The sequence below is a fragment of the Triturus cristatus genome, chromosome 2_2, assembly GCF_964204655.1.
Source record: "Triturus cristatus chromosome 2_2, aTriCri1.1, whole genome shotgun sequence".
Classification (NCBI taxonomy): Eukaryota; Metazoa; Chordata; class Amphibia; order Caudata; family Salamandridae; genus Triturus; species Triturus cristatus.
Window position 1 is genome coordinate 707,223,302 of NC_140582.1, and position 14,904 is coordinate 707,238,205.

The window sequence follows — 14,904 nt, forward strand, 5'->3', positions numbered from 1 at the left end:
CCATCATAATCATGCACATTGCTACCTTTTAACCGACCGCCTAGTATTGTTACTGAAAAGTCTACAAAATCAACCCAGGACTGACCTGGTTTTTTGAGTCTCCTGGAACCTGATCCTGTATTCCTTAGTGGTGAGTCCAGAGCCCTTAATCAAGGTACCCTTTATGTGGTCATAGGACTCTGCATCTGCTCCTGTCAATGTCGGGAGTCTATCCCTGCACTTACCAGAGAATAATTCCCAAAGTAGAGACCCTCCATGCTTCTGGCTGGCCTTCCTCATAATACAGGCTCTCTCGAACGCTGTGAACCATTCTGTGATGTAATCACCATCTGAATATTTCTGGAAAATCCCTTTGGGGATTTTACTCACAGGTTTCCTCTCTGACGAGGTATTATTTTGCTGCCACCATTTATGGGTCCTAAATCCATATCTGCCCTTTCTCTTTCTATGGCCAGTATGGTCTTCCAGGGCTAATCTGTGGGCCAATCGCTCAAGAAGAGCCTTCTCTTCCGACAGTTCTTAGATGTACCTTGAGCAACCTGAGCCATCCTCGCTAGAGGCAGGCGCTGTTGGCACATTAGGTTGGTTTTGGGGTAGATGTACGGTATCCTCTCCTCTGAGTTGGGGTATTTTTGGGTTATCCTCCTCACTCGCTCTGCCCTGGTTTTCAGGGTCGGTGGCTCATCCATAGGATGAACCGGCTCATACTCTCCCAACAGCTTCTGCCTTTCAGTGGTAGGGTGTGAGTCAGTTTCTATTTTGTACCCTTGGCAGAGGATCCTTAACTGCTTGAATGTAAGCGGCAGATAAGGGGTAATTAATTATTGCACCGTCCATACAGGAGGTAGTCTATAATGGGAACACACACGGAGGACACATTTGCCATCTGTTTCTTAGTGTGTGTCCACAAATTATATTTTGAAAGGTTTACAGATTGAAAAAAGGAGACGCCTCCAAATTAAGAAGCGCAGCCATAGTATGGAAGAACAACTGGATGACTGAAGAAAGTATCAAGTTGCTACACAAATTGTAAATTCAGAACTTGTACAGCACGTTATTTTTGCTTGTTCTTTTTCATCTTGTGTGATATATGTATAACTGTTTGTCAAGAGTGTGTTTTACTATATACACTTTAGGTACCTGTACCCGTAGTGAAGATTACCATGATTGTTAACAATCAAATACATCACCAGTGACTAATTCAAATTTTCACTGTGAAAATTACACTTCTTATATTTCATTCCCATTAGATACAGTTTCCGCTGGACTAGCTTGTGCACGGTATTAGAGCACATTTTTTAAATATCTTTGCATGTTTCCTTTTCTGAACATTGTTTAGCCCAAAAAAGTGTCTATAGTAATGAACCTTTAAAAACACGGCAACATTTACTTAACCAACTCAGTAAAGTATAGGCTAAAGTATAAAATATTCTAAATGGTGCATTGCCCCATTAGACACAGAGGTTTCAGTCAGACGTTTGCTTTTCCTCTCACTATTGGAGTATTCCAGACCACTTCAGCTTTTTTTTAAGGCCACTCTTGAAAGAAAACTAGTTTATTATTCCATTGTTTATTCAGAGACTCTTGAGGAGCTATTTTTTCCTGCTTCTGTTTAAGTTTCTGTCACCTCACTTGTATTTCCACAGTCACAGAGCCTCCTCTCTTTGACCGATGTTCTTTCTGTGGTAGGAAGATGTCTAAGAAGGTTCATCCTCACATATACGTTGTCTAATCAGATAATCGCTCTGAAGGAAATGGGTTGTATTATATGGTGTGGTTGTGAGGCATCACCATGTAATACACTTACCAACCCTTATAGGACCAGCAAGTTTAATTTGCTGAGCCGTCCAGCTCAACCATGGGTAGCTGTGGATCAGTGCAGCAAGGCTTACACAAAGGAACAAGTTAAAAGCATTTAAATAACACTAAAACAATCTGAGAAGAACTGCACACAACACTCAAGAAATCCAACATAAATTTATTAAAATAGATTGTATTTTTATGTATTTATAGACTCCACAACGAAAATGAACCACAGAGGGTTCCGGCGATATAAAATTTACAAGATATAGCAAATATGCACTTTTTCACTTAACCACGAACAACTGTATGCAAATTTAACAAATGTTATACTTAGAACGTTTTTTAGGAAAAACTCGGGCAACTGTCAATGCAGTTACTTAGAGTTAGTTACTTAAGGCGACCAACTTCAGTAGGGAACCAGTCATGGGGACCAGCAAAGTCCCTTTTATGCCTAGAAAATGCTAGTATGCAGTTGGCAACCAATGGGCTACCAGGTTCCCTCCCTCCTGATGACCACTTTCGGCGAAGTGTGGTATCTGGTTATACAAGGATGCACCATTCTGCCCGCATCCAACATTTCAGAACCTCTCTTTCGGTGTCCAGAGCTCCCTAACCAACCCAGGCGCTGTCTACACGCCGCTGAAAAAGTGGTTTGGCAACTGGTTTTCCCTAACCCTGGTGCCAACATGTCTAACTAGACAATGGAGCAGCCCATCTAATAGTGTTTCCCATTTGCCCTTCTAAGAGGCTTCACCTTTAAAGTTCACCTTTTGGGCCAACATGCGTGTGGCTTCCTGCAGAAGGGCAGTAACACCACCCTCCAGCGCAGGCTTCTATTGTCTGCTTTCCTGGGAGTCATTAGAACGTCTCCCAGGAGGACAGAAAGCTATCTTGAGGACCTGCTCCTTGTGCTACCAATAAGGGCACAGGAGACTAAAGGCAAAACGTCACAACTTTGTGAAAGTTGCACACAACAACATGTTAAATTAATTTTGATTTGAAAATCAAGTTGGGCTTAATGTAACGAGTTGTTTGATACCATGGAGGTTCAGCTTTGGTCTTTCCATTCAGGAATTAGCACAGCTGATTGGTCAGTATGTAACCCTGTACTTGCCACTGGGGCAACCAAGTCTTTCCACAGTAAAACCTAACATTTCACATTTTTAATGCCAGAACATGTAAAATACATTTTCTGCCCATGAAATATGCTGCACCCTGCCTTAGGGCTCAGTATGTCTGCCTTAGAAGTACCTTACAGATATCTCTGCAATATGTGTAAGTCACTCCTAAGGCAGACCTACTGGGCCCTAAGGCAGGGTGCAGCATATTTCATGGGCTGAAAATGTAAGGTTTGAGTTTACCATTGCTTTAAATGGCAAAGTCAGGTTAGCAGTTTAAAACTGCTCTTCCAGTCTGCAATGGCTGAAGTCACACAATTATGTGGTCTTAAATTGTTTCTGGTCAGCCCACAGAACACTTTGAGCACCCATGGAAGAGATACAGGTCGTGTGGTATTTTTTGTGTAATTGTAATGCTTTTTTTATTTATTTCCCAGACTTTAAATTACTATAGTAGGGGATACCATCATTTTCTGGTTCACCCTTAGCCAGAGCTGCAGTCTAATCTGTTTTTCTGGCAACACTTTCCAGAGTCACTTAATCAACTGATTCAACCAGTGAATGCACACATTAGAGGGATCATCAGAACATTGGATCATGCTTTCTGGACCCATGAGTGGCCATTACTCTTCCAGGGCCCAGAGGTTTACCCACCAAGGTGAGCTTTTTTGCTCTGATTCGGTCTCATTGGATATGCCCATGTATAGTTCCAGCACACTGGCAAAGATGTGTAAGAAGCTGATAACCTTCATTCACCACATTAGATTGATTCTAGACTTTATATGGACCTCCTAAATGCCACTGTCCTCTGAATCCTCATGCAGGGATATCCCCTATCCTTCAGTTCCTCCTTTGGAAGATAGCTGTTCTTTCATGGCTCGAATACCGAAGCTGTGAAGACGCTGGAGTCCTCCTCCTGACTAATAAATCAATGTCAAACCTCTTGACAGGAGTTTTACAACCATATTTCTGTCTTTTAATGAGGCCCAGCTCAAATTCATGCTTTCTGCTTGGAAGATCCCTTTTAAGGCATACTTAATCCGTCCTAAATTTCTGTTGTCCCACCACTCCCCAGAAAGCCTGGTAGTTCATGCATCATCAACAAAACTGAAGTCCACTGCTTTCCCACCTGCACTGTCTGACTGTGAATTTGAGCATTTGGATGCAATGGGACAGAAGGTCCGTGCATCTGCCTACAGCAACCACTATGTGTATTTTGAGATATGTCCACACAACTTGAAAACCTTTCAACTTCACAGCTATAATCTTTTTATGTTTGTGTTGACTATACATAGATCTCTTTGTTTGCCATGAAGTGCCCCTTGTCAGGGTACTTCACTTTCAACTATGAAGGTAGCTGAGAGATGTGTTCCATTTGTAGTGGAACAAGGGTCTTCTAAATGTGTTCCAATCAATTCCATTTTTCTTGGGTCCTCCAGATGTCTCTAGTAAACCCCAGCGTCCCAACTTGGCAAAGATGGTCGGCGTCTGTGTTCCCCCTTGGACAGTGCTGATTTGCTGTCACAGCATGGTGGTTAGGTTCTGTATCCCAGCTCATGGATGCTCCTACTGAATGCCTCCATTCATGGAGAGTAAGTGATGCATTTGATCTGCCTTAAGAGATCACTGATGTTATCTAGGCTACTAGGGAGCTGACCACGAATTTGGCTTATGTTGGCCTTCGGTACAGGTTTATGCCCTGGGTGATACTGCAGAGGGCTGAATTTCTGATGCTCTGCGTTTTGTAATTTCTCATGCCCAGCAGTGATCTGATGGTTTCCACTGTCAAAGGCTACTTGGCCCCCTAATCTACATTCATATGCCTTCCAGATCAGTCTTTTCACTTCAAGTCCCTCTTGGTGGCCAGATTTCTGAAGGGCTTGGTGCTTGTTTCCTCCCTTGTCTTTGTTGCTGCATTCCTGCCAGCAGGGACTGTAAGCTTCAAACCTTGGTAGTATTGACAGGCAATTTTACCCATACTCCTCCGTACTTTCCTGTTCCATTCTCTTCTAAGGAAAAGAGTTGGCTACACAGGTTGGACCTAGGAAAACAATCTCATACTGCTTTGATTAAAGGAGAAATGGATAGGATGGTTGAGCAGCTTTTTGTAGTCTTAGCTCGCACTAAAAAGGGTAAGACTACATGAAGTAGACTATTTCCTATTGGGTCACTCTTGAATTCAAATATGCTATGCTTTGGTGAAGAAGAAACTGTCTGAAGTTATTAGGGTGAATTCCTATTGCATGTCAGTGGCTGCTTTTGTGGCACATTGCTGGGTGCTTCTTTTTCTGAAAATCACTAGTCTTTGCTTCATAAGTTTTTTAAACAGTACTGCTTGGCTGATCAGTCTAGGAAGAATGGCCACTTTGCAAGAGTTCTTTGTTATTTTGAAATTTTCACTCCCTATTGCCAACCCCACTGGCTGCTGCTTTGGGACTCATTCATAAGGTGATGAATTTGAAGGAAGAAATATCCACTAGCAGAATTCATTTACATTCAGTAATGTTTTTTTTCTGATATTATACTCTGTGTTCCTACAGACTCCACTCCATCCTCCTTCCTAGCTTATGGCATTTCTGATAAGTATCTGTGGTCTTAACATTCTGTTATTTCATCATGCCTACTGCCATTTAAGTCCTTGTCTAGTTGTGAGAGCCCTGTTATGCATAGGAAAAAGTGAAGAAATAGACTCATGCGTGCCAATTGGCTACGTATATGGCCATGGGAGGTGAGTAGCGGTAGGTCACCTGGTGATCCTACACAGTTATATCTTGGAGAACTTTTCAGGATCCAATCTAGAATATAGAATGTCTACCAGAAAAAAAACTGTTGCCAAAGTAAATAATTTGTTCTTCAGGGCTTCCACCTGGAGAACGGTTAATATTTTTACTAAAGATTACTGCATAGAATCTGGCACTCAAGGAGATACCCCATTGGTTCAGTCTTCTCTGCGCAGTCAGCTTAATTTTCGTCACTATAATCCTGCCTCAATCATTTTAGATATGGGGCAAACTTGCTGTTTATGAATATCAGAAGAAATCCTACGATTGGGAAGGAAAAGAAAATTCACCTCCCCATTGACCAGATTCAGACTGTGAATAGGGTTTGAGTTAGATCTTTTATAACACTGGCTTGCATGCAAGGGGATACAACGGTGTATGATGGTGCTGAGAAGTTTCTAAAACCCTCAGAGTGTCTGTGACTATTTTCAGCCATAAAAAGCTCCTTAATGGGAGTATAATTCCCTGCTTTCTTCAATTTATTTTAAAATATATTCTAGGCTGGTGTATTTAGTTACATGTTCTTTATTATGACTCTCTTAGTTTAATGGGATTGTTTAATAAAGTATAGAAGAAAGAACATGACTATAGACATGTTTTCATAGCTATATTGATTTCAAGATTATTTTTAAAAGTGTATTCTATTTGTAATGCATAGGTGTCTAAAGTAGTCATTACTTTAACACTTGCATGAGATGTTTTGGGACAAGCTTTTATTCTTTTTCATTAGGTCTCTTTTGTGCAAAGTCTTATTCTGTGGTGTGGAGAATTTTATAAATAGATTTGTCTGTCAGACGCTTATCAGTAGTATTTGTCTTTGAAATTTAAAGGATTATTTCCAGAGTTCCAAAAATTTCCGTTCAGCTCCGTCATGAGCCTCCTGCACTGACCAATGAAATGTACTGCCTTATTGTGACCATCCACTCAAATGAGGAAACTACTATCAAGGATGTCAAGCTTACAGCTGGCTTGAAACCAGGTACGTACTCCTTTCTTCCACTTTGAATTTCCTGTTTTCATTCCCCTTTAGTGCTGTATTGAAGATACATTTGTTTGTATTAACATTTTGGAGGAAAGAATGGTAACAAAATTTACAGTGACCGGGTATTTATACAATTCTAAATCTGAAAATGAAGTTCTTGCAGTCTTGTTGCATCACCTGAGGTTTTGGATGACAGGGAAATCTTCATTTATAGTCGTACTCATTGGATTGTCCATCTAGAACCGGGTTCCCCGAGCAATTTGTACAAAAATATATACAATCGTTTTGACAGCCCATAATATTCCATATAAGACAGTTTTCAGGTATTTTCTTTAAATATGCAAATGTAAGAATGTCACTATTTTATTTATAGCCAAGTGTGGCTCAATGATTAGAGCGGCAGACCCTGATGCAGCGGTCTAGCCCGGGACCAGGGTTCAATTCACCGCCTCGGCGGGTCTTGGGCTAAAAAATTCCACGGACCTGATAATTCTCGCCTCGGTACCATTCCAATCATGGAGTCCCACTCTGCAACTCTGGGCAATAGCTTGCTTAATCTCCACAACGGCCCCCACAACGCTAAGGATGCCTGGCCTCCACCTTGGGGGTGCCCAGGAGTGGACGCCTCACAGGGAAAGCCAGGATGGGTTCCACAGCGGTATTCGTACAAGCGCCTTGAGACCCTTGCGGGTGAGTAGTGCGCTATACAAGTATCAATTTACATTTACATTTTTTCACTGATCGTTTTAAAGCAAGGGTGAGAAAAAAGATGTTCAATATTTTTTTGTATGGGCAAAGAAAAGCTGTTACTGTTGTTTTAAGGCACAGCTTACCACTAATATTCCATCATGCCTTGTTAGTAGCACGTGTGCCAATTCCCTTTTTACTAGGATCATGGAATGACATTAGGAAATTTCTTTGTCTCTTCTCCGGAGATAAAGGAGTAGTGTTTATGACTAAAATGAAGATTCCACTGGACGAGAACTCGGATTACAGGTTCATAATTATTCTTTGTCCTCCAGGGAATCCTCATTTGTAGTCCTAAGGTTAAATAGAATGGCAAGCCCATCCATGTAAAATGCAATGACAATGACAGATAAAAAACAAAAGTACAAAATCTATAAACATTCCAAAAAGAAGCTTGCTCTACTTAGCCATCTTCTCTGGAATCTTAATCAGAATGTTCTATAAAAATATGTACCAACCTCCAAGTGGTCGGTTTACACATGGCAGCAGTGGATACAATTCTTAGTTTGCTGCGGTAGAATATTTACCTTTCATGGAATGGTCTTTCGGAAATTGAGAAATTGCCTTTTTTAGAAGTGGCTACACATGTACATGGCCGTAATTAACAAATAGATGGTAATATTATATATATATATTTTTTTATTAAAGTAAAATTGTAAAACCATATTAATATCCAGAGATTGTAAAGTACTCTCTGCTGGAGAGCTGAAAAGCCAGAAAGCATTGGAAAGGAAATAGTTTGATTAGCAAAGACGTTTGAAACTACTTTAGTAAGAAAACTAGGATGAGTTCTCATCACAATGTCCTTTTTAATGGAAAATAGTATATGGCTCCTTAGAACACAGAGCACAACTAGAGTGACCGCTATCAGAATAGGTGCTTTCCCAAAGATATTTTGCAATGTAGCTTTATGAGAAGTTTCAAAAAGGGCAGCACATTAATTTTTTTAAAATAAACTTTTTATTGCATATACAATTTGGCACAAGTTTATCATACAGTACATAGAAACAGTATATCCAGACATCTGTGTTTTGTCAGTCAACGGCACAGTGACTTTACAGGTATCATAGCTGTGGACAACTTCCCATCCATTAAATCCGGCCTCCCCATCATTCCCGTCTTCAGATTCCCCCTCCGCCCGCATCTCAGTAGGCTCGCAGATATATCCCCTGAATTTATTCCACGTCCCCCATACTCTGCTCCACTTCTTCAGACATCCTCGATGGATAAAAACTGCCCTCTCGGCCATCATAGCGGTGTCTAGATCTCCACACCATGCAGCGAGCGTTGGTGATTCTATCGCACCCCATTTCTGTGCGATGTTGCGCTTCACCATCAGTATCCCTAGTGTGGCCCATTCCTGCATTGGGCGCGTGAGGTCGTTTGGTTCCCACATGTTTAGTAAGCATCTCCTGGGTTCCGGCGTCAATGACACCCCTATCGCCTGTGATATGGTCCTCATTACTTTTACCCAGTATTCCCTGATTTTAGTACACTCCCACACCGTATGAAAGAATGTGCCTTCCCCCCCACAACGTCTCCAGCAGTATGGGTGCGGCGCCGACCCTATTGTGCGAAGAGTGCGTCTCGTGTAGTAGGTTCTGTGTAAGATTTTAAGCTGTACTAATTTAAGTTTGGAGGGTATTCCCACCTCGAGCGGTGAGGCCAGCGCCTCCCGCCATTCAAATTCATCGAAGTCGCCCAAATCCCGGGACCACCTCTCCCTGAGTGCTACATGTGGGTCGGGTAAATTGTTTACTAATTTACAGTAGGTGAAGGAGGTCGCCCGCTTCGGCATGTAGTTTGTCAGCAGCCTATCCTCCAGGGGGGTGGCCTCCGGAACCTCAGTGCCGGACTGCAAGACCGCCTGCAATGCATGTTTTATTTGCAGGTATCGAAAGAGTTCTTATGGTGCTAAGTCATACTGCGTTTGAAGGCGCTCAAATGGTATCACCTCCCCCTTGTGCCATAAGTCCCCCACCGTGGATATACCAATTGCGTCCCATTTGTCAAAGCCTTTGCACTGTTTTAGGCTGCCCAAACGTTGTGTATCCCATAAAGGGGTAAGTTGGGTTATCGTTCCTTTCCAGCCCAGTTTAGCTTGAGCTTCATACCATAGGTCGACTGCCTGTTTGGTGGGTCCGATCACCGCCGGTGACCGCCTTCTCTTATATAATGCAGACATCATGCCCTCATTCCCTAGCCCATGCCTATCTGCCTTGAAAGCGGGATCTGCCTGCGGGGCGTGTATCCATTGGTTGATTACTTTCAATTGGGCTGCCCAATAATACAGTTTTATGTTGGGGAGTGCAATGCCGCCGTCATACAACCCTTTAGTCAATTTGCGCTGCGCTATGCATGCCGGTTTGTTCCCCCTTAACAGTCCGGAGACCTGGGCCGCTATCTTTTTGAAATAATCAGCTAGCACGGGGTATGGTGTATTTTCCAAGGCGTACAGGAACCCGAGGCAGCGCCATCATTTTAAATAGCGCCGCCTTCCCTAACAGTGTCAGAGGCAATGTCCCCCAATGAGTTGCATCCCTCTTTAAGCGCTCCAGGGGGGGCAATAGATTTCTTTTTAGAAAGTCACCCGGATCAGCCGTGACATAAATACCCAGATATTTAAAGGCGTCACCAGAGATCTGTAGAGGACAGTCCCTTGGGAGTTGCGGTGGTGGGCCCCGAAGCACAAAGAGTACCGACTTGGACCAGTTTATTGTAGATCTAGACGCTCGACCGAACTGGTCACATATATTCAGTAGCACTAGAATGGATCGTCTGGGGGAAGTCAAATACAGTAGGACATTGTCCGCATATAATGAGATGCGGTCTTCCCAGCCGTCCGTCCACCTAAGACCCCAGATCATTGGCTCCCATCTGACCCACGCCGCTAACGGCTCCAGAACAAGGGCAAATAATAACGGTGACAAGGGGCAGCCCTGACGCGTGCCCCGGGACAGCGGGAAGTCATGGGATATGTGACCATTCGCCGTCACGTGCGCCAGTGGTTTTGTATATAAGAGACGCACCCATGCGCAGAACTTTGGGCCAAAGCCCAAGTGTGTCAGCACAGCGAACAAGAAAGGCCATTCCACCATATCAAACACCATACGGGCGTCCAGTGATAGAAGAACGGCTGGTTCTTGAAGATATGGTATGCAGGCTATCACTCTGTGCAGGCGCCTCAGGTTCAGTGCCGTATTTCTATTGGGCATAAAGCCGGACTGGTCCGGGTGAATTAGGGTTGTGAGGTGCGGGGTCAGTCTGATCGCGAGAAGCTTTGCAAGAATTTTGGCCTCTGCATTGAATAAGGAAATGGGGCGGTAGGAGGTGCAGTCTTCCGGGGGCTTCCCAGGCTTTGGGATCACCACCACCGTGGCCAAACGCTGATCCGGCTGGAGCTCACCTATTTGTAAGCAATCGCAGTACATATTGAGCAGATGCGGGGCCACCCTCCCCCCTAGCCTTTTATAAAGCTCTTCGGGTATACCATTTGGCCCCAACGCTTTCCCAGATTGCAGGGTACCAATTGCCACCTGCAGCTCATCAGTGGTAAGGTCCGCCTCCAGTGTTAGTTTGGGCATTGCAATATCTTTTATATAAGTCAGCGCCTCTTCCACGGACATCTCGGAAAGCGATGTGTAAACCTGTTGAAAGTGCTGTGCTAACATTTGCACTATGGCGCGCGAATCAGTCACTGTTCGGTTATCCCTTGTGCTAAGCTGCGCTATCCACTTTCGGTCTCCCTTTTATCGAGCCATGCCAGGAGCTTTCCGGCTTTATCGCCGGCCTCATATACCTTGTGTCTCGTGGCCGTGAGTCGGAGACGAGTCCTCTCTGTGAGATATTCCCTATGTCGTGTTTTTTGTAGATGCAAGTGCCGGGCTGTGGCCGGAGTTGGGTTGTGCGAGTGCTGGGTGTCCGCTTTCTGCAATTCTAATTCAATAGTAGTGAGCTCTTGCTCCCGTTCACGCCTATGTCCTGTGACAGCGGCAATGGCCTGCCCCCTCAGCACGGTATTATATGCCTCCCACAGGTGGGTCGGGGATTGGACCGATGCAACATTTTCTTGGAAGAAATTTTGCGTTGCAGTGACAATAGTTTTCAGGATCTTGGGGACCTCCAGGTATCCCGGAAGTATGGGGAAAATTCGCTGCCGTCCCTTTTGATAATAGGTATAAGTTAAAAGGATTGGGGAGTGGTCCGATATGCCCCGAGGTCTAATTTCAATCTTGTCCACCTTCTTCAAACTATCTGAGGATGCAAGAAAGTAGTCTATTCTGGATAAGCAGTTATGCACTCCAGAGTGAAAAGTGAATTGACGCACCACGGGGTGGCGGTACCACCATACGTTCACCAGCCCCAATGCATCCAGAAAGCTCCCCATTTGCGATACCCCCTTAGTTTGCTCCCTCGCAGGGTGTCTGTCTAGTGTCCCATCTATCGTGGCATTGAAGTCTCCCCCTATTAATAACTCTCCCGCGGGGAGGTCAAGGAGGAACTCGCTGAGTGCTGGGAGTGTGACTGCATGTAATGCCGGGGGAATGTAAACTGACACTATATTGATAGGGTGTCCTTCCCACTGACCGACAATAGCCGCAAAGCGACCACCCCTGTCCGTTGCCGTTCTATGTATTATCAGTGGTGACTGTTTTCGCACTAGAATACCCACTCCTCTGGAGCCAGTTGTGAATTCCGAGTGGACTGCCATCCTGAACCCCACCTGTCCAATGCCCGACAAGCGGTACCCGTGAGGTGCGTCTCCTGCAGCAGGACCACCGCCGGGGAGCATCGCTTAAGATATTGTAGCACTAAACCTCTTTTAATTTTGTCCCCCAGTCCATGCACGTTCCACGTCACTAGCAACAAGGAGGCCATCTGTGTGCTGGGGACCTGCTCCCGCTCAGAGGTCCGTGAATTTGGCGCTGCCATTGCCGATATCGTGTGTATGGAGGGTATCAAGCTCACTTGAACTGTGTCGCTGCCACAAAGTGTTGCATACTTGTGCCTGCGTGGTGCATACTAACAAAAAAACTCATAACCAGAACAACAAGCCCCTTCCCTCCACCCCCCTCCCTGCCTCCCTGCTCGACGGATTTAAAACTACCCGCCACCCCAACATTGCAGAGCGCTTAGTACCCAATCCCTATAACAGTACTTGCGGTTCGGGGGTGAGAAATCCGGGGAACATCGCATCCTCCCCCCTCCTTGAAGTACACTGTTCATTTGAGGTTCGCCGCCGCCTCTCAGCTAGGCCCCTGGCCTCCGGCCTCGGCCCATCCTCTTGCTGTCAAAGGCAGTCCTGGCAAGCGGGGGCCGCCCGGCAGACCTTCGTTTTGTCCCTTAGTGTTAGCCCTTGGGGATCTCCCGGAAGGTCGGTGTTATCAATCAGGTCCTTGTCTCTTGTGATCAGTCTTTAGCCTCCGGCCCAGGTGCGCTGTCATCGTCCTGTTCCTGACTGTGTTCCTCGGGATGCCTCTCCATCATCCGCTGTTGCTGGCATCTCCCGGATCCGTCCCTCCATCGCCATCCCTCGAGCCACTCATGGGCCTCGTCCGGAGTATCAAAAAACCAGGTCTTTCCCTCCGCCACCACACACAGTTTTGCCGGATATAGCATGGAGTAAGGAACTTCCCTGCGCCGAAGCTCTTTTTTTACCTCTAGGAAGCTCCTACCGCGTTTGGCGACTGCCGCTGTATAGTCCGGAAAGAAGAAAACCACTGAGTTCTGGATGCGAAGTGGTGGGGCCACTCTTGCTGTTTGTAGTATTGCATCCCGGTCGCGGAAATTAAAAATCCGGGCCATGATTGGTCTAGGAGGTGCTCCAGGTTTAGGTCTACCGCCCGGCACCCTGTGTGCCCTTTCCACTGAGAAATAGGCCGAAAGCCCCCTTGGCTGGAGTCTTGTCTTTATCAGTTCCTCAACATAAAGGTCCATGGCCGGGCCCCCTTCGCTTTCGGGTACACCCGTGAGGCGGACATTATTGCGACGGGAACGCCCCTCCTGGTCATCCAACTTCGCCGCCATTAGTTTGTTTTCAGTCTCAAGGAGGCTAACTTTTTTAAGTAATGTGGCCGTGTCTCCTACCAGGGTTTTCGTTACCTGTTCCACCTCCGTGACTCTAGCAGACATTTTCTGGAAGTCGGCTCGTAGGAATGAGACATCTGTTGAGATGGTGCCCACCGTCGACTTTACATCAGCCAGAGCGGCCATTATGTCTTCCAACGTCACTTTAGCCGTCTTTTCTGCCTCCAGGGCTCTATCTGACACCTCTCTGCGGTCCGTTGATTCTTTCGTGTAGGCATACTTGTCCAGTTTGCCCTGGGCGGCCGTGCGCGGGCCCCTGTTCCCCTTTTATGCCTGGATTACTCTGCGCCAACCGGTAATCGCCGCCGCCAGCCGTTGGAGGTTACCTCCACACGCGGCCTGTCGGTTTTCCCACCGCGCTAGTATCTATATGGGGACGGGGTCCGGTGTCCAGAGTGGTCGGTTTACTTGAGAAAAAGCCGTCCACGGGGGGGGGTGCACTCCACCCGATCTGGTGACCCCCGTTGGCCACCCCGGGCGCCCCGACAGCCAAGCCTCTGTCCGTAGTGAGTATGTTTGGTGGAGCCAGGGTTTTCCCGCCTGGACTGTGATATGCTCCACGCGCCAATTCAACCCGTTCCCCCTGAGGCCAACGTCTGGTCACCAAGTCGTGGTGATTGCGGCTCTATTTGACCCCCAGGGGCGCCCTTAGTGTTCCTGGTTTCTCACAGCATGGTCCATTGTGCCCAGGCTGGGGCCCCTGGAGAAGGGCCCGTATTGAAGGGGTCCGGGGGAGGCAGAGGCCGGGTTTCCGCTATGCCCACTGGACCGTGTTCTGCAGTAGGTGGGTGTCCTCACTCTGTTCCCACACCCTGCCTCCTTCAGCTGCAGATTTCACCCGGGGCCGAGGTCCGAGTCAACCCCCGATCTGCCCTCATTCACCGCAGGGCACCGTTGCAGCAGGTCACACGTTCGTCCCGTATTCGGAGCCTCTCAGGGCTCACCACCCTGCGGGACCCCCAGGATCCTGCGCCGCGGGCGTTTCTCCCTAAGCCGCTTCAAAGCAATGCCTCCAAGTGGGGGTGGGGGGGGGGCAGAGCCTGCACCGACGACTGCGAGCCCCGCCCGCGCCCCACTGTCCCCCGCTTACGTTAATGCCGCTGCCGGGCGCACTCCCGCAGCCGAAGGCCAGGCGCCCCCGCCGGGTCTATGTTGCAGGGCAGTCCCCGGCTTCAGTTGCTCAGGTAGGCCGCACCGCCGCACTCGGTCCCTCTGTAGTCCTAAGCAGCGCAGTCACCCGGAAGGCAGACCGATCGGCGCACCGGCGATTCCGATCATTGCTGGCCGTCTTCAAGGTCGGATATTGCCCCGGATGATATGCCGGATGGTGAGGGGAGTCTACCTCGTCCCCGGAGCTATTCTATTCCGCGGCCATCTTTAGCCGGCG

General features: G+C 46.8%; 1 protein-coding gene across 2 annotated transcripts in view; it reads left to right on the forward strand.

Annotated features, from left to right (window-relative positions):
- TRAPPC11 (trafficking protein particle complex subunit 11) overlaps nt 1-14,904 on the forward strand; it is a 626,226-nt gene that overhangs the window by 233,232 nt on the left and 378,090 nt on the right. For both annotated transcript variants that reach the window (XM_085641890.1, XM_085641891.1), the window contains exon 21: nt 6,532-6,680. In XM_085641890.1, coding sequence (XP_085498016.1) covers nt 6,532-6,680 — 149 coding nt within the window. The remainder of the gene's footprint in view (nt 1-6,531; nt 6,681-14,904) is intronic.